Source organism: Gobius niger, assembly GCF_951799975.1.
Source record: "Gobius niger genome assembly, chromosome: 1".
Classification (NCBI taxonomy): Eukaryota; Metazoa; Chordata; class Actinopteri; order Gobiiformes; family Gobiidae; genus Gobius; species Gobius niger.
Window position 1 is genome coordinate 12,138,742 of NC_136852.1, and position 18,158 is coordinate 12,156,899.

At 41.7% G+C, this 18,158-nt stretch overlaps 1 protein-coding gene across 2 annotated transcripts in view; it reads right to left on the minus strand.

Annotated features, from left to right (window-relative positions):
- The window catches only part of pde2a (phosphodiesterase 2A), a 274,496-nt gene that overhangs the window by 42,837 nt on the left and 213,501 nt on the right, over positions 1–18,158 (minus strand). For both annotated transcript variants that reach the window (XM_079573769.1, XM_079573770.1), the window contains exons 7-10: positions 15,989–16,048; positions 15,759–15,915; positions 11,272–11,324; positions 650–724 (exon numbers count right to left, since the gene is read on the minus strand). In XM_079573769.1, coding sequence (XP_079429895.1) covers positions 650–724; positions 11,272–11,324; positions 15,759–15,915; positions 15,989–16,048 — 345 coding nt within the window. The remainder of the gene's footprint in view (positions 1–649; positions 725–11,271; positions 11,325–15,758; positions 15,916–15,988; positions 16,049–18,158) is intronic.

Consider the following 18,158-nt stretch of genomic DNA (forward strand, 5'->3'; position numbering starts at 1 on the left):
ATGTTTGCTCTGTAGCTAAATGGAACTAGAAAACTTTATTAATTTGTGTGAAAAATATAGTACTTTACATGATATTATATAAGAAATTCAAATCTTATTTAGGTCATGACTTGGACCCCCAGGATTATGGTGGGTCTTGACTGTATCCCAGTAGAGCACAGGTAAGTGCATGGATATTTTTGTCTTTCTTAAAATAGGGCAACAATTTGCATTCACCGAAACAGGAGAGGTGCTCAGTCACTTCCAGTTGAATTCAGGAGAAACCATTAGAAAGTTGTTTTTAACTGTTGTGGCTTTTTCTTAATTCACTTTTCTTCTTATTAAAGAGATTATCATCGAAATGTTGGCGAATTGATTAAAACTTGTTAAATGCAAAGTGAAAATAATTGTGTTTCAGGATCTTGAGACTTTGTTAACGTAATTGCACCACTGCTCAGTACAAACTTTATAATTCATTAAAAGCTTATAAAACCGAGCATTACAGAAAAACCCTGTGTTTAAAGTGCGCCTCTGATTGGGGCATAATTCTATTTACTCTCTGCACATTAGCGTCCCATTACTGTGGCGTGCTATGTGTTCAATTGAATTTGGAGGTGTGTAATTGGCCTCCTGAGGACCAGTGAACGAGGTAATGATGAGTGTGTTGTACCTGGCAGAAGAGCTGGTGGTTGTCCTCCGATACCAGCAGCAGACAGCAGCACTGCGACTTCGTCTGCTCCTGCAGCTGTAGACAAAACACACACGGGGCAGTTTATTTGGACTGCAGCTTTCAACGGACCCAAGTCACCCAGAGCGCGTCCATAAGAGACAATTATTCATTCACCTTCCCGTACAACAGGTGTCCCAAACCTTTGTTCAACAATGAGCTCATTTTTATGAACGCTTATGTTTTGAGGACTGATGTGGAATACATAATTAAATATTAGCAGACCCTTAACCCCTGCCTGAATCAAGCACATTTTCTGTAGTTTGGCTTTACCCAAATCTAAAGGCTTCTCAAAGAAAGCGTCAATATAGCAACGAAAACGGGGATGAAAACTCAACGAAAAAAGACAAAAAAGCGACAAAGAAGCAGTAACAGGGCGAATAAAACGTGGCAGATGAGCAACAGTGATACAACAAACACCACAACAACAAAAAAATGCTTGTTCGGCTTTACCCAAATCTAAAAGCTTCTCGACTGGTGAGTAACAGTGTAACGCTTCATTTGAAAGTTAAGGCCTTTAAAACAAACTTCTGTTTCCCTGGCCTGCCAAACTACATGCTTTGTCATAGATATTTCAAAGACATATAGTCTAGGAGCGAGCATGATCTCAACGATTTCCCGGTGGGCGTGATTGACACACGGCAGCAACCAATCAGAGCAACGCTAGATACGTCGCAGGCAAGACTTTTGTTGTCGCCGCATTTTTGTCACTTTTTTGTTGCATTTTAACCCTTGTTTTCGACGCTTTTTTCAAGAAGTTTTCAGATTTGGGTAAAGCCAAACTGTAGAAAATGTGCTCGGTTCAGATGGGCGTTAAGAGGTTAAAGCAGTTACTGTGGTTGCCAAGGGAACAGCATCTATCACAAAACTGATCAGCTGTATGAAGACAATGTGTGTTTGTTTTGGTTTGTTGGAAAATGATGAGATGATTTAATCCGTCCCCTGAGTATGTGAAAAAAAAAAAAGTACATCTATAGACCATTCCTGTGCGGAGTTATGAACTTTTAAAGGAATAGCCAGAATTCTCACTGCAGCCACTAGGGGGCAACTTAACAAAGAACTGCAAGAATTCCACACGTGTCCAGCAGAGGGCACTGACGTAACAAGAGATCAGGAATAAACAACACATTATATGTTTGTTAAGTGGTGACGTCACAGCTCTACGTCCGGGTTCGCAGATGTGCGAGAATCTACAAAAGACTCTTCAATACCACAGTCAATATTTCTGAAACTCAACAGAGAGTTACTGAACATACTTATTTATCAGGCCCATTAGCCAAAAATCCTGTACCTACTGCTATAAAAGTAATAATTACCAAAATCGGTACATCCAAGTTAGCAGAGATAAATGCTAACGGTGCAGCAGCTACGCTAACCCAGGAAGTAGTGACTTTAGTAAATAATGCTGTTTAAGCAGTAGGTTAGCCATTTCTGTCATGCTGTCATAGCCATTTCCATTCCATTAGCCATTTTTGGCAAATGAGTCTGAGAAATAAGTAGGTTCAGTAACTCTCCGTTGAGTTTCAGAAATATTGATTGTTGTTTTTAAGAGTTTTTTATGTTTTTTTCTTGCACATTAGCCGGTCTGCTAGGACCCGGAAGCGGAAGTTGTGATGTCACACTTAAAAAACGTATAGCCACGTGGTAAGTGGACAGTCTGCCCCAGGGCGGCAGTGGCTACAATAGTAGCTTACCACCACCGAGTGTGGAGTGAATAAATAATGACTACAGTGTAGCAGAAACCTGTGACACAGGCTTGTAAAGTGAAATACAAGTGAAAGCCGTTTTTATGAGGCTACAGTCCAGCTGATTATTCATTAATTAAAAAAGTTTCCTCAACAGTATTTTCCCAATCAAAACATATTTCACTGGAGCTTTAGTTTATGGACCCAGGCAATACACTCCCGATATATTTTGACCCCCATGGAACCCTGGGCTATAGGCTAGAATACGGCCCAATCTCAAACTCCTTTAGCCCGTCTCCTTTGCCCTTTCTCTCCATTTTGCGAATTCACGAAGGGGTGTCTGTTTAGCATTCATTCATTCATTCATATTTCAACCCAAAAAAATTACCATAGTTTGTAAAGTATAACCATATAAAGTAAAACGCTTTTAGGGAGCCCCCTGAATGACCATTAGGCCAGCCCTGTTGCCATCCTGAAAAGAAAAGTAATAATAAGTAGCACTGCTGAGCCGCTCCACTGAAAAGATCTGGACATGCCCCTGGTTCAGCGCTCAATGCTCATGTACTCCCACGCACGGTCGCATCAGGACAGATACGGCGAAAGCTACAATTTAAGATTCCTCCAAGACGCTAAAGACAAGATTAGACAAAGGGGGAAATGAAAAACCACTGAAGTGAAACGCTGATGAGAAAGTGTTTTGTTTGTCAGAGGCATCGGGTCTACGTGCTTTAGTTTTGTAATGGAATAAGTGGATAAGATGCACGTTAGTATGCAGGAAGTCATTGGACAGATGAGATGAAAAGCAGTTTTGTATAAAATTACAAGAGAAATTACAAAATATCAGTTAAAATGGTAGAATTAGGGACTTGAGACCTTACAGCGGTGGTGCCCAAAGTGTGGCCCAGGGGCATAATGTAGCCCTCAAGCTTCTTATTAACTCGGCAACCATCCCCAGGTAGAAGGTAATTTTACAATAAGTCAACAGGATTAAAAGCTCATAAACTAACATTTTATTTTGAGACAGAGCTGGCTTTAAAGGCCACCGTTTTTACATAGGGAGATAAGTTCTTACCTTAGCTTAGACGAGTTGATGCGTACCTGTCTGGTCTTTGTGTGTGTGCACAGTCACGCAAATGCTGTCAGCATTTAGCCTCTCCCAGCAAAGGTATAGCTCCAAACTGGTGATGTTAGAAGCTACCAGGCTGTTCCACGTTTTCCATATTTAAATACAGTTACCAGTTTGGGGCTATAACTATGCTGGGAGAGGCTAAATGCTAACAACATTGGCGTGACTGAGCGCACGCGCAAAGACACGAGCGTCACACATCAACTCGTCTAAGCTAAGGTAAGAACATATCTCAGTATGTAAAAACGGTGGCCTGTTCTTTTAAGGTTGAAATCCTAAATAAAGGTTTGTGGAACCTTTTTTGAAAGCACACATTTGAATGTTAGACTGCTCTGAACACTGATCTGTGGCCCCTCCATAGCATTTACACTTCAATATGCAGCACCCAAGGAAAAAAGTTTGGACACCCCTGCCTTACAGCCAAGACCCTCTAGTTTCTAAAACTATGTGTAAGATCTGTGAGTGAAACACAACTTCCATCACATGTGCCGTTCCTAACCCGAATCATAACCCTTACCCTATAAGTAACAGGTTAAAGTTAAGTGTAAGGACAAAAATCAATTCATTTTCTGGAATTATGTTGAAATATCTCCGTCAAAAAGTTTGCACACGTGTCTTCAAAATTGCTCTTTGACGTTTTTGTTACATAAAAGTAGCTCAAAAGGTAGAAAAGGCTGGACATCCCTTTTTAAGATGATTTTCTAGTTGAGAATCACAAGAGTCAGTGAGTCACATCACTAAGATTAAGGAAAGATTTTATGGAAGTGTGTTTGAGCCTGCCAAAGAAGAATTTCTGTTACCTTCGGGGGACACACAATAAAGTCTGTCTATGTTGTTTGAGATGACATTTGAACTCGTGGCTGAATGATTATCAGCTGCACTTTTTCTCAAGATGGCGACCTCCTCTATTCAGCTCATTTGATTCCTGCCAGCGTCAGCCGCAGCCACAGTTACTACGGTTCTTAGGTGGTGAAACGTAGCATTTAGAAACTGACGGGGGAAAAAAACTCCATATCTGTCAACTCTTTGGCCCCACAACCTTTTTGCTTACAAAAGGCAGAAGCACGAACCACTCTTTCAACTTTCCGTCTGCGTATGTGTCAACTCTAAACTATGCTCAACAGTTCAGCCATTTTCAAGTTAGCAAGAATGCTCTCAACAACACTTATCTTTCACAGAGAACTTTACTCCTTTGTCCCATGTTTTCACTTTTGCAAATATAACCTTGGATTTTTCTCATTCTCCGCTTTCAATAACGCTCTTTTGCACTTACTGAACACTGCATTCAGATCTCCCCATTATGTTTTCTATCTTTAATGTGGAAAAGATGAATCAAGGTTTTTTTTTTCGCTTTCACTGATGAAGGTACAGCGCTTCTTTACAAACACGGGCGCGAGTGCGGCTGTGAAATAAATGAAGAAGTGTGCGCGCCGCTGTGCTCGGCTGGAGGCCCAGACCGATGTCCCGCTGCTGCCGGTGATAGGAAACCACGGCGTTCTCGTTCACACAATCACGACTCATTATCTGTCGGGCTGAGAGCAAATTTAAATCATGTGAAGGACTGAGATTCTAAAAGGACGTTTGACTAAAGGGACATTCAACAAACTGGCTGAATAAACAACTTGATTAGAGTTCCCCTGAAATTAATTTGCTTTCAAACAATACAGCCTTGAAATATGCAGAGATTTGAAGTAGAAGAAGACCTTTGGGATCACTGCATTTTAATTGCCCTCCATTTTATGTGTCCGGTTGTGTCATGTTCTTTCTTCTTGTTTCTTTTGGGTTTCTGCAAAAGTGTTCCTGTTCTTTCCCCCCTGACTCGTGCTGCTAGGGGTGTGAAAATATATAAATTTTGCGATACATCACGATATTTTGCAGGATGATACGACACTTTACATCTTGCATATTAACGATCGACATCATGCATATTAATGAGGTAGCAGTGCTCCTCTGCTTTCAGTCAATAGAGGCCAATAATGATCAAGAATTTTTGTTCCGCCCTATAGATACAGACGGCATCTCGTCATAGAAGAGGGCGTGGCCTCACTGAGAGGTTAAATAGAATCTTTTGGGAAACACAATTTTTCACTCTTTTTAGCCATTTTCTGACAAAATACAAAGTAATTTATTACATACAAATAAAGTCAAGTCTAAATCGGGCCCATATGGATATTTTCTCACAGCAGATTGTTCAGGAGAAGTGAAAAAACGGCAGTTGTAGCTACCGCTAGATAGCTGTTAGCATTAGCTCAATGCTAACATGAAGCTTCCTGTTAGCATTCTCCATTATTTATGTATTTATGCGCTGTTGCTCCTCTCCATGTCTTTGTATCTTTATTTAGTAGAAAACTATATTCATATTTCAGCATTTGTTTAAGTAGTTTTTGAATAATTAGAGAAAGTTTAGATTTTTCTCCAAATTGTTTTCCCCCCTAACTGTTTTTTAAAATGACCATATATGGGCGATTCCAGAGATGCCGTCTGTATCTATCCCCCACATATTTTACACCCATGGTCGCCATAAATAAGATTACTTTGGGATCGATTTATTCCTTTTGGACAACAGGTCTGGTTTCTTGTTTATCTAAATGTAAATGAAGTGATGCCAATGACAGATCTATAGCCCCATTTTCAGTGTGTTGTAAGTCAGGATACATTATTCTTATCCACTTATTTTTTTCTTCTTCAAAAGGGGAAAATGCACTTGAAAACAAATCCTGTAAATCCTGAATAACATGTTCTACGTTAAAGAAAAAAAAGGTTAAAAATCAGGATGTGTCGTAGGTTATTTTTGTGCAATATATTGATTATCGTATTATTAGCATATCGTGAGATTATTGTTATCGTGAGCCATGTATCGTGTATCATATCGAAGTGTGAGGTACCTAGAGGTTCCCACCCCTACAATCAACTGTACTATTTCATCCTAGTTCAAGATGTTATGTATAAGCATTTTAGCTAAAACAACCCACTAAGATATGGGACACGCAATAAATATTCCATTTTATATCCACAACCCAAGGTCCTGGTGTGAGAGGGATGATCATAAAGCACCTGTGGGAAATGCAAGTGAAATATGTGCAAGGGGAAACTTGTGCCAAACTGAAATGAAGAGAGAATTGTTTGGAGCATCTTCAAAGCTGAACTGCAGCATGACATGTTCCTCGTCTGCGGTCGTCAATTTACTTAAAAGGATGAAATAGCGCAATGCATGTGGAGACCAAAGACAGAGCAGTTAAGGCTGTTATTCCTCGCATAAACTCGTAATCTGTTTGCATTTACATTTTGTTCTTAATATGTCTTCTTTCATTTAAATCATTGGGCCAGATCTTGTGGCGGCGCACGGGGCGGCGCAGGCTCTTGGCAAATTATTTTCCGAGTGGCGGCGCTAAATGTGCCATTCGCCTCCGCCACCTGTGAGGGGCGTCACAACAGGAGGTGACTGCACTGATGGAAACACGGCGGACATTCACTTCCTCGTTTACATTGCGCTGGCTTGCGTTCTTTCTTAAGCCTTAGGCTCTCACAGGTCGCACTAAAAACTTTATTTACCCCATCGTGAGCTAAACGATGTTCACGTCTCGAGAGAAAAAGAGCTACAGCGTCCGCTGTGGCGCGGATTGGCCCGCACTTGGCGTGAACGCGAAGCAAAACAAAAGCACATGTTCACGACACACAACCACTCTCCTGGACGCGGAGTCAATCTGGTTGGAGGAAAATGTGTGTGTCTCCACCCACTTAAATGCGCTGGAGTGGCAAGATCACAAAGTGTGCTCCGACTGAGCGCAAAATGTCACGCTATCGTCTCCGTTTTGATGCACAAGATCGGGCCCACAGTCTTTTAGTGCATGTCAAAATGAAGGAAACAGCAGAGAGATCAGAGTCAGACCAGCAGCACTTATAGAGGCCATTGTACGCTCTTTGGATATCAAACCAGGCCTCTTAGACTGTTGTGTTTTGGCTCAATGACAATTATCTTGAGAGGGCGCGTTTCCATGACTTTCCTGCAACAGAGCGGACAGGGTTATCTCATATCAGGGACGATATCACAGCCTCCTCTCCTCCGCTATTTTCCCAATAAGGATTAGTGATGTCTTGCACAAATCAACAAATAGTTCAAGAAACGTCTGTTTATTGAGGCAAGACTGTTCATCTTAGAGCTAATGATGATGTTATTTTTTGAGCAGCTCGTTCAAAATCTTCGTGCTATTCTATTTATTGTTAGCCGTTAGCTTGAACTTATGTTTCTAACATGATGCTAGTGACTGTCCATCAGTAACTCACTGCCTGCCATGTAATCTTGAGCTATTCATTATTTATAGACAAGGCGCTGCTACAAACTCATAGGGAAATAACAGGACAGGAAGTACCATGCCATTGGTCCGACAACCCATTGGTCCGACGTCTCATTATTCAGAAAATTGACCATTGAGCAGAGGTGCCATTAGTCCGATATCTCTAACTCAGTTGTGTTGTGGATTAGAGAGACATATACAATCATTGGCCCTCACCTTAAAGGAACAGGCCACCATTTTTGCATACTGAGATGTGTTCTTGCCTTAGACGAGTTAAAAGGTACCTGTCTGGTCTTTGTGCTAAGATGTTGTTAGCATTTGGCCTCTCCCAATGCATTCCCTCTAGCTCCAAACGGGGGTGAATTTGGAAGCTACCATGCTCTTCCACGGGCACGCATCACAGACTCGTCTAAGCTCAGGTAAGAACAAATCACAGTATGGAAGAACTGTGTGCCCTCAGTCACGCAAAAAGGCCAAAGCTGTTGTTAGCCTTTGGCCTCTCCCAGCATATTCCTATAGCTCCAAACAGGGTGAAGTTAGAAGCACAACTGCAGAGAAGAAGAAGAACATATCTCAGTATGTAAAAACAGTGGCCTGTGGGTTGTCGGACTAATGGGCCAAGGATCAATTCGGAAGTCACCTGACGCTTGCGTGCATTTAGACCATTGACTGAAAGGCAGTTCATCCACAGGGAAGCTGAACTTTCTCTTCACCCCCTCTGGTGCCCCCTATTGTATATATTAAGTGTTGTTTTCAATAGCAATTTCAATTCCCCGTATTAGTTTGTGATAGAATTGCCAATAAAGTTAACTGAGCTGAACTAGTAAATGTCGTCATAACATTGTGGCTGAAGCCTCATCAGCAGACACCTGTAAGCATTCAGCTATAGAAAAAAAGCCTCACCTACCTCTAGATCAGCCATGTCTCAGCATGCATTCGCCGCCCCCCCCCACCTCCCATAATCTACAGAACTGGCTGGAGAACACAGCTCCGTGTCAGGAATAAACCCCAGCCCCCTGCCAACGCTTTCGCCCCCAGTCAAACGCGCTAGCACTGCAAATACTACACTCCCAACCCGGCAAATCCTGCACCGTCTTCTCCCAAATACTGTTAATCCCATAAGAGCTGCCCCCAGCGTTTTCCACACAGCTGACAATTCTTCACAAGCAGCCAGCCATCTCCGCGTCACTCTCGCCTTTCTCCCCTCGTTCGTTTCCCTCAGCCCCTTACAACCGCGACATCTCCGTCTTTTCAGATGCAAAGTAAATGGTACAAGGCCTGACAGAGTACAGACGTATGGGTTTACAACACGCCGGCTGAGTCTGAAAAAAACAGGAACACAATTGGACCGGAGTAATCAAAAATATCTTGTCTTTTTTTAAATGTCTTTTTGGAGGAGATTAGAGGTGGGTCCTATAGGTTCAAAGTCGTTGAAATACTTTGTTTTACGGATCATCCCTGGGGATAAGAATGCCCTCTCTTCCACAGTGCTGTATTTGCTGAGCTGTGGTGCAGAGTCTGTAAGAGTGAAGTAATTGAGGCCATTGTAAGAGGATACCCATTCAATCTTGGTGATAAATTGTGTCTGGGTACTGTTATCTTTCTGATACGTTACTTTAGCAATACTTGGTTTATGATACCGATACCTGAACGATTCTTTTTCCGATACCTATACACACATTTTTGTCATCAAGAACCAGAAAACAGAATAATACAAGTATGGTATCAAAGAAAAATTAAATATCAAAAGCAGGTAATGGAAAATGTACAATAATAATATCTTTATAGACCAAGTTTTGATGCCTGTTTGTCCAGGGACAGCATTGAAGCAGAACTAAGTAACTCATGCCCCTAGAGGCCATAAGTGCCACTGCAGGTGTCGTAGCATGTTACGTTTTTTTACTCATTAATTGTCTGTGAGAGTAAATACTACACTGAGGGAAGAGAGGGATATTGTACATCCAATTACACAATGGAGATAACTTTTTCACTCAAACTTGGCTGTAAATACTGCTAAAGTGGTACTAGCCCGCAGTTAGCTTTGCCCGTTAGCCTGTTAGCTTCTTCTTCGTGATTCCATTAGTGTGTATTACGCCTCCGATCTGGTGCAGAGAAAGTTGCAGTTGTGGTTTTCTGGCCAGAGACACCAGGAGGAGATGAAAGACCCTCCAATCATCCCATTACCACCCCAGAAGGATCACAGAAAGGATTTATTAAGGTACACAAGTTACTTAGTACTGCTTTAAAGGAAGCTACTTGGTTGTTTTAGCACACACAAATTATACAAATGGTTCTGTTTTATGGATTGAGATGACAAATATTTCAGTATAGGTACAGAAAAAAGTATCGTTCAGGTATCGGTATTGTAAACCAAGTATTGATAAAGTAACAGTATTGGAAAAACAAAAGCAACGTTACCCAGACCTTTATTTCATAAAAGATCATTTCATTTTATTTTAAATTTGTAGCGTTTCTTTGAGCTGAAACAACCCAGTAACTTCCCTTAATGCTGTCCCTGGACAAGCATTAAAACGTGTGCTCTAAAGATATAATATTATATTACAAAAGGCTAAATCGATTCAACTGGACATTTTCATACATAGTTGCCCAATGTTTCAAGAATCTTCCAGTTCTCTTCTTCAAAGCTGTTAAGTCCCATCAAATTGGGATTGGGTGGTGACACACCCCAGCCCAACAGGTGTTGTAGATTGCACAGTCACCAGGCAAAACTTGCCCAAAAATGTCCAGTTGAATCGATTTAGCCTTCTGTGTCTACCTGGATGATAAAGATCAGTCTTTGTTGGAATTATATTATATTATCTTTTTCGGCACCTATTTGATACTATTTTTCCCGATACCAGAATACTGGTGTTGTTTACCCAGCCCTAACTGTGGAATGGCTATTCTGTAAAATGTCTGTTCAGCTTTTTTGACAAAATCTGCAATTAAAGGCCCTGTACATAAAGTTCGCCATTTTCCAAGTATGTCTTCAGGGGAATGAGTTTATGAGCTTTGTTTATAGCGTTCATCCTATCTTATATTCTGCTATTTCTTCAGCCCAGCTTTGTAGTGACCACATAAATATTGCAAACAGGCTCTGTCACTGAGTAACGTATGCTGTAAACCCATTTTTCTCTGTGTCTGCTCTGACCCACACTCCTGTCTTATCTCACTCCCTTCTCCCGCTGCGTGAATAATCCCGGGTGTTGAGAGTACAGTCATGTGCCTGTATTTTATGTAGCCTCCTTGTGATCCGTCTTCACCTACTTCCCCCATTTCTGCAGTCTTATCAGCGAACCGGGGCGCAGTACAAGGCGACCGCTGCCATAATTGAGTGATAAAAACCCGCGATCTCAGTGGCGTCGGAATAAAGGCAGAAGTCGGCGCCAAAGAAAGAGATTTCAGCCCTACGGTTCTGAGCCGACCCCTGTAGTGTGCGAGTGAGCGTGAGAGACTTACATAATGGATGACTTTGAGCTGGAGAGACGCCGCATCAAGGTCAAAGAGCTCACCTGGAACAGAGGAGAGTGCGAGGTGAGGGGCGAGGGAATATGTGGATCACTGTCTTCAGAGGTGCCAATGGATTACATTCACTCTACTCTGGTACATGTAAAGATGTGTGTGCAGTTAGTTAGATTTGAAACAATAGAAAAGGTGAAATGTCCTACAATAAAACAAAGCTAAAACAGTCAAAACGGTGGTCGCATCGGATTGATATTTTGCAGCTGGGCGTCTGTTTTTGAAGGACAAGAGCAACTACAAGCTTTTATACTGTATATGTCTTATGAGCCAATCTATGGAAGTTATCTACAGGCCGTACAGTTGTATCTACAGCTCATACTGAAGGAAAAGAACAAGCCACATTCAAAGCACCGATAGACTTTCTCTGTTCAGAAACACAGGCAGTAGACGCCATTGCTATTTTATTTAATCCATTGACTTTTCATTATGATTTTCTACCAATGACAGTAATTTGTTTTATTTGTATATTATTTTCTGAAACTAATCAAGGAAGGAGGCTCCTTAAAGAATTCAAAATGCATCGTCATTGTACATTAAAATTGATTATAGTATTTTCAAACACTGTTTTTGTGAATATATGGCATTCTTGTGATATCTCAGTACATGCATTTCCAATGACATCACGCATAGTTCCAGCGGAACTATGAAAATGAAAATGAAAGATAACTGATTGACAGTGGCAAAATCATTGTTCAAGAAGATAAAAGTTAAATCACGGCCCCAGAGTCTGTCTGTCGAGCTACAGCAGGATTTACTAAAGATCTGCTTCACATCAGTCTGAGTCAGTGTTTAAGCTGCTCAAGACGCTAGCATGCTACCAGATGGTAGCATGATTTAATCAACTGCCAATGGCTTCAACACGTTAAACACATGTGTGTCTCACATTTATGAACCCTGAGGAAATACTACAGTAACAGCATGTTTTATCCAAGGCTAGATGTTTGGAGTGTGGTTCAGGGCTTTCTCTTGGAGAGGTCAGAGCTGAGATGTTGAAGCAAAATGCTAACCAGTAGCATGCTAACCTCTTGAGCAGCTTAAACACTGACTCACTGGTTTCTTCAACGTGTGTCTCTGTGGCCGTGTTTTTACTGTTATATTCTGGAGCAAAGATTACGATTACATAAAATGTCACTGTGAATCAATTGTCTTTCATTTTCATCCAGAGTAGTGATATTGTTACATGTTGTAGTACTGCATAATTCTACTTTGGTATTCAAAATGGTCGCCAAAACAACAAAAGTCACATGACTGAAAAGCATGTAGTTTAAAACTCAGGTGGTGGTTTAAGGTTAATAGCTCAGTCATCATTGGTAATATTCAAATGAAACCATTTCTGGCATCCAGAAATTTAAATATTCAAAAGAAAAAGTTTGATGTTGGTCAGTTGCTTTGTGGATCCTAAACACATAGTGATCAGGTCAAATATTTGGAGATGATCTGTTTGAGATTTTGCTCCCATGCTGGTATATTTGTCCTTGCCCTCCAGCTGAAATCATATAATCAAATTAAATTAACACAGCCTATTGGTGAAATTGAAATCATTACAAGAAGCATGTTTTAACAGAGCGAGCCCCACTTGTTTCCTTGATTATATTTGTTCTCAGCTTGATAAGTTTGGGAACCACTGAATGAGACAGTAGCTTTTGCTGTAGCCAGACCGTGACCTCAGCAAAGGCATGGGTCAATATTGCAATGTTCATGTTTTTGTTGCCCAGAAATGTTCTTTCACTACGGGACCATTGAATGATAAAGGCTTTACATCCACAAGGTTTTCATTAATAAACTAAAAGATGCTAGCTTTAAGGTCATGGGGTTCAAGGAAAGAAAAAAGTGGATTGAAGTTGGAGGAGAAAAAAAAGGAGAATGCTGAGTACGTGAATGGACCGAAGAGCATCCCTCAGCGGGGCAAAACAGACACAGAGGTCAGTGAGAGGCTGAGGCGCATCTCCAGGACTAATAATGACCACTGCTGCAGGAGAAGAGAGGATGAGAGACAGAGGGAGAGAGAAGGAAGGATGGAACTTGGAGGATGCAGGCTTCGTGTTTGTATTTACCGACAATTACCACAGAGTAAACAATGTATGTGTGCTGAGGAGATTAGCATTAGCAGCTACATAATGCATGAGGCTTTAAACAGTCTTTTGCCGAATGGTTTGTTTTCATCAAGGGTCCGCCAGAAAGTGCGCTGAGTCAATCTAAATGCATGGAGATTCTAATCCAAATGGGCTTCTTCTATTAGCATAATTCACCAGCACTGTAGCTATGTGTGTGTGATTATGTCAGGCCACTGTGTAAAATGGAGGAGGAACAAATCGGTGGCTGTTGGGAAAGGACATAGTCTGCGCCATACGTGCTGCATAGATTTCCATGAGAAATGTATTGTATGCAGCATCACAACGGAAGGAGTTACTACTTTTACTTACGACAGCTTACTACAACAGCAACAACTACTACTGATGCAACAGCTGGAGGTGTTATACATTTAAGGATAAGTAACCAATGACGCTGTTGCAACTTCTAATGACATATAATTCAGGCTTCATTCAGACTGCAGATCTTTCGCAAGGTCACTTTTTAAAGAAGAAGAAGAAGAAGAAGAGGAAGAAGAAGAAGTAGAAGGAGAAGTAGAAGGAGAAGTAGAAGTAGAAGTAGAAGGAGAAGAAGAAGGAGAAGGAGAAGTAGAAGTAGAAGGAGAAGTAGAAGTAGAAGTAAAAGGAGAAGTAGAAGGAGAAGAAGAAGGAGAAGAAGTAGAAGGAGAAGGACAAGAAGAAGTAGAAGGAGAAGGAGAAGAAGTAGAAGGAGAAGAAGGAGAAGAAGTAGAAGGAGAAGGACAAGAAGAAGTAGAAGGAGAAGAAGTAGAAGAGAAAAAGAAGGAGAAGAAGTAGAAGGAGAAAAAGAAGAAGGAGAAGAAGTAGAAGGAGAAGAAAAAAAGATGGAGAAGAAGGAGAAGACTGAGAAGAAGGAGGAGGAGAAGAAGAAAACGAAGGAGAAGAAGTAGAAGGAGAAAAAGAAGAAGGAGAAAAAGAAGAAGAAAAAAGGAGAACAAGGAGAACAAGAGTAGGAGAAGGAGAAAAAGAAGGAGAAGAAATAGGAGAAGATGGAGAAGAAGAAGGAGACGAAGGAGAAGCTTTAGTTATATAGCACTTTTCGCAGATAAAATCACAAAGTGCTTCACAATGAAAAGGTGAATCAAAAACAACTAAGTATTACACAAATTCAAATAGAAACAATCGGAAACCATTGTAAACTAAAAGCTGGTCTGAACAGCCATGTCTTTAGCTGCTTTTTAAAAGAACAGAGTCGGCCACACGTAGCAACAGAGGTTCTTATGTGTGATCTCCTGGCTGAATGAAAGTGACCTGCATGTGCAGAAGAGGACATAGCGTCACACAAGGCGCCACCTTTCTGACAATGTTAAAGTTGTATGTAAAAGCAATTAGAGCCCACACACTCCCAAACCTGATTGAAAGAGAAAGAGAGCAATGTCGTTTGGGCTAGGGCGTGGCTACAGGGAGATGAGCGGCAGCGATCATCAGATACAGATTTAGAGACCGATGTGTTTCTAAACGCAGCTTCATACCTGGCGCCGTAAGTGAGCTGAACAGTGGCTGGATCCGTGATGCTATACACAGCAGTGGTCCCTCCCCAAGCTTTACCTCCTACAGGACGTACCAAACTGGAATTTTTTCCACTACTGTGGGCGGCGGGGAGTAGGTGATGGTGAGTGTGTTTTGATCACGTTTCTACGCTTGGAGCTTGCCCTGCGCTTTTTAATACTGGCGCTAGAGCAGGACCTGGACAGTATTTACCCACAGTGGGAGAAATAGTTTTCCCTGCGACAGCCTAAGATGCACGCGATATTAATGTTAAGAAGACGAGAGCGAAGGGGAAGCAGCAAAGAGGTTGTCGTAGGCTGTACTGTTCGCCGCACACCACGCTAACAGCGAAAGCACAGGCACACCGTTTGTGTGCAAGATACCAACTTCGTCTTGAGCAATGGTGTTATTGCGCCAGGCGGAAGATCGAGCCGATAGTCTCTCTTGGTCTGCAGGAACTGTTATTGGAACTGGAACTATTACGGTATGTCTCTGCAAACAGGCCTAATCAAAATGCCACTAACAAGTAAAAAAACAACAACTTCTTCCTCGTATTCGATAACTAACAGGCTACATTTTGTTAGCTAACATCATCACAACTATGGAAGTATGTTTTTGGTTCTTGTGATCGAAAAGTCCTTGAAAGTAACTTCAGATAATGTGCTACATACAGGGAACATTCAGGATATTGTTATGTAAATATCGACCTACATTTCTGCAAGTGTGCCTTGGATGCTCACCATCTGAACACATGTACACTTTGACCTTGGAGACCAAACAATGCACAAGCCCAGAGTACAGAAGAAAATAAAGAAGAAAGTGAAGTACCGCAGAGCTGGAGGATGTTGCGGTCCAGCTCGCTGTAATCCTGCTCGGAGACGTTGAGGGGGAGCAGTGCATTGTGAGACTGTAGCGGCGATGGACTGAGCGGCGGCCTCTGATAGGACGCCTGGATGGCTTGGACGCGCCCACACGCCACCGATGCCTGTCATTTGGAGAATACACATGCTTGATTAATAAATATAGTAGCTTAAACAAAGCAAAGCGATGGAACGTACATGTCTTTCCAATGTGTTGAGCTGCACTTCATCCTGATCCGTCAGTGGGTTACAGGCCACCTGCAACACAGCACACACTAGTTCACATATTTGCTCTTTTAACAACCTTATTATACCGGTTTGGGTCTGTATACAAGAAAATGGACATGTTGCATTTGCAAACCCCGACCCAAACAAAACTTTAAATTCATGCTTAAAGGCGCACAGGGTAACATTTTGGATTGTATTGTTGCTCCTAATGACCAGCGAGACACGGTGCCACCGCTCTCTATACGCTCATTACGCGCAAGTGCTCCGAGGGGCACCACATTGAGGCCATCGTAACTGAACGGCATTGTACAGTATTTGCGCTGCTGTTTTATGAACAAGGCAGACAAAAAAACGCATTCAATGAGAAAGAAGAGTTATAGAAATCTGTGCCAATGCGACCGATGATACAACGCACGTAGGAATCTCTGTGCCGTGCGAGGAGACTTTACACACGGCCAGATCGTACGTAGTAAATTCGCTGCAAACTTAAGTTCAGATGTCCTGACAAAACATTGGTGTCATGTAGTGTTCTCTGATGCCTGTGCAAAAGGAAAGAGACTCTGGAACGGGTACAGTTTGTGAGACCACGTAGTTTTGTGTGTGTGTGTGTGTGTGTGTGTGTGTGTGTGTGTGTGTGTGTGTGTGTGTGTGTGTGTGTGTGTGTGTGTGTGTGTGTGTGTGTGTGTGTGTGTGTGTGTGTGTGTGTGTGTGTGTGTGTGTGTGTGTGTGTGTGTGTGTGTGTGAATTTTAAAAGTTTTATGTTTGGCCTTCGATTGGAGCACTGTGAAGGCTTGTTGTCACTCTGCCCACCTCAAGGGGGCGGACTTCCCCGACTTTCTGTCCTTTTTTTGGAACATGCTCTGTAGGAGGAGAGCTGCCATCATGGATTCTCTCTCGAATCCTGGACTATACAGAGTTTAAAAATGTAAAAACTACGTATTTTCCTCCCCCTACATGTTCCAGCCATGTCCTAATGTGTAGAATGAGCTCAGACCTGTTCACCACAACTGCCTCTAAAATCCTGCACTGTCACTCAATTAGTGTTAATAAGTGTTAAGTGTTAATTCGGGTCCACGAGCACGAGCTTAATATAGAAGCTGCAGTTACGCATAAGACCTGAGGTGGCAGTAGTGAGTATAAAATGACTAACTTGCATCTAGCCCCTTTAAAGTAAATGAGGAGGAGTTTGTAGCACAAGAGGTCTATCAATATAATGTCTATGGTCCCGACCCACCAGTTGAGAACCACTGACTTAAAAGAAAAGTGTCCAACAGTGTTAGTCAATGATAATGTCGGGCGTAGTGGCAAATTCGCTAGGTATAGATGACAAATCCTCTAAACATTCAGTAATCATCAGTGTGTTGGATAACTGACGTCCACAGAGCTTTTCGGCATTTTTCCCTCCACCAGTTTTTCACATTATCGTTGGGTAACTTTATCACACTGTCTCTGCTTTGCTCGATGGTTGGGAAGGTGTGAAGGAATCCACAGAACTGACACTGGCCTGAAGCAGCTGTCAGACTCAGACAGAGGCTTATTTACGTAAGAATTGCAGCGGTATGTTTTTATGTTGTCCAGAGCCTTTTTCTGGCGGGACTTGAAGCTCTTTCAGCGCTTCTGTGTGACATGGGGATTATTCCTGTGTACCATTGTCATGAGCATTTTTATGATATTTTCCAAAAAAACGCAACACATACATAACGCATATAAACATTCATTTGAGCACCTCAGCCTTTAATTTTTTACGTTTTATAATATTAAATAAGGTTTGGACTGTATTGATCTACATTTTTAATTGCCCGGAGCACCCTCTGGAGGCATCAGTTGGAATGACACATGATAAAATTAAATACAGGCTTTCATTTCTAGCCAACAACATGCTGAGATATCGATGGCAGCACGATGAACACACTCTGTAATGGATCGGTAATGGATCCGGAGCATCTATTGCGCAATAAAATGCTGAAAGTGAGTATATTTTCTGCTGTGATAAAGAGATGACCTATGTGAAAAGGATTACTCAAACTCAAACAGTCCTCCTGGTATGTTTTTTGACAATGTTCTAACATGGTTTAAAGCACAAAAGAGTATATTTTGTATGCTTTACCCCCTTTAACAGTGGGGTTTTGCTGTAATCTTG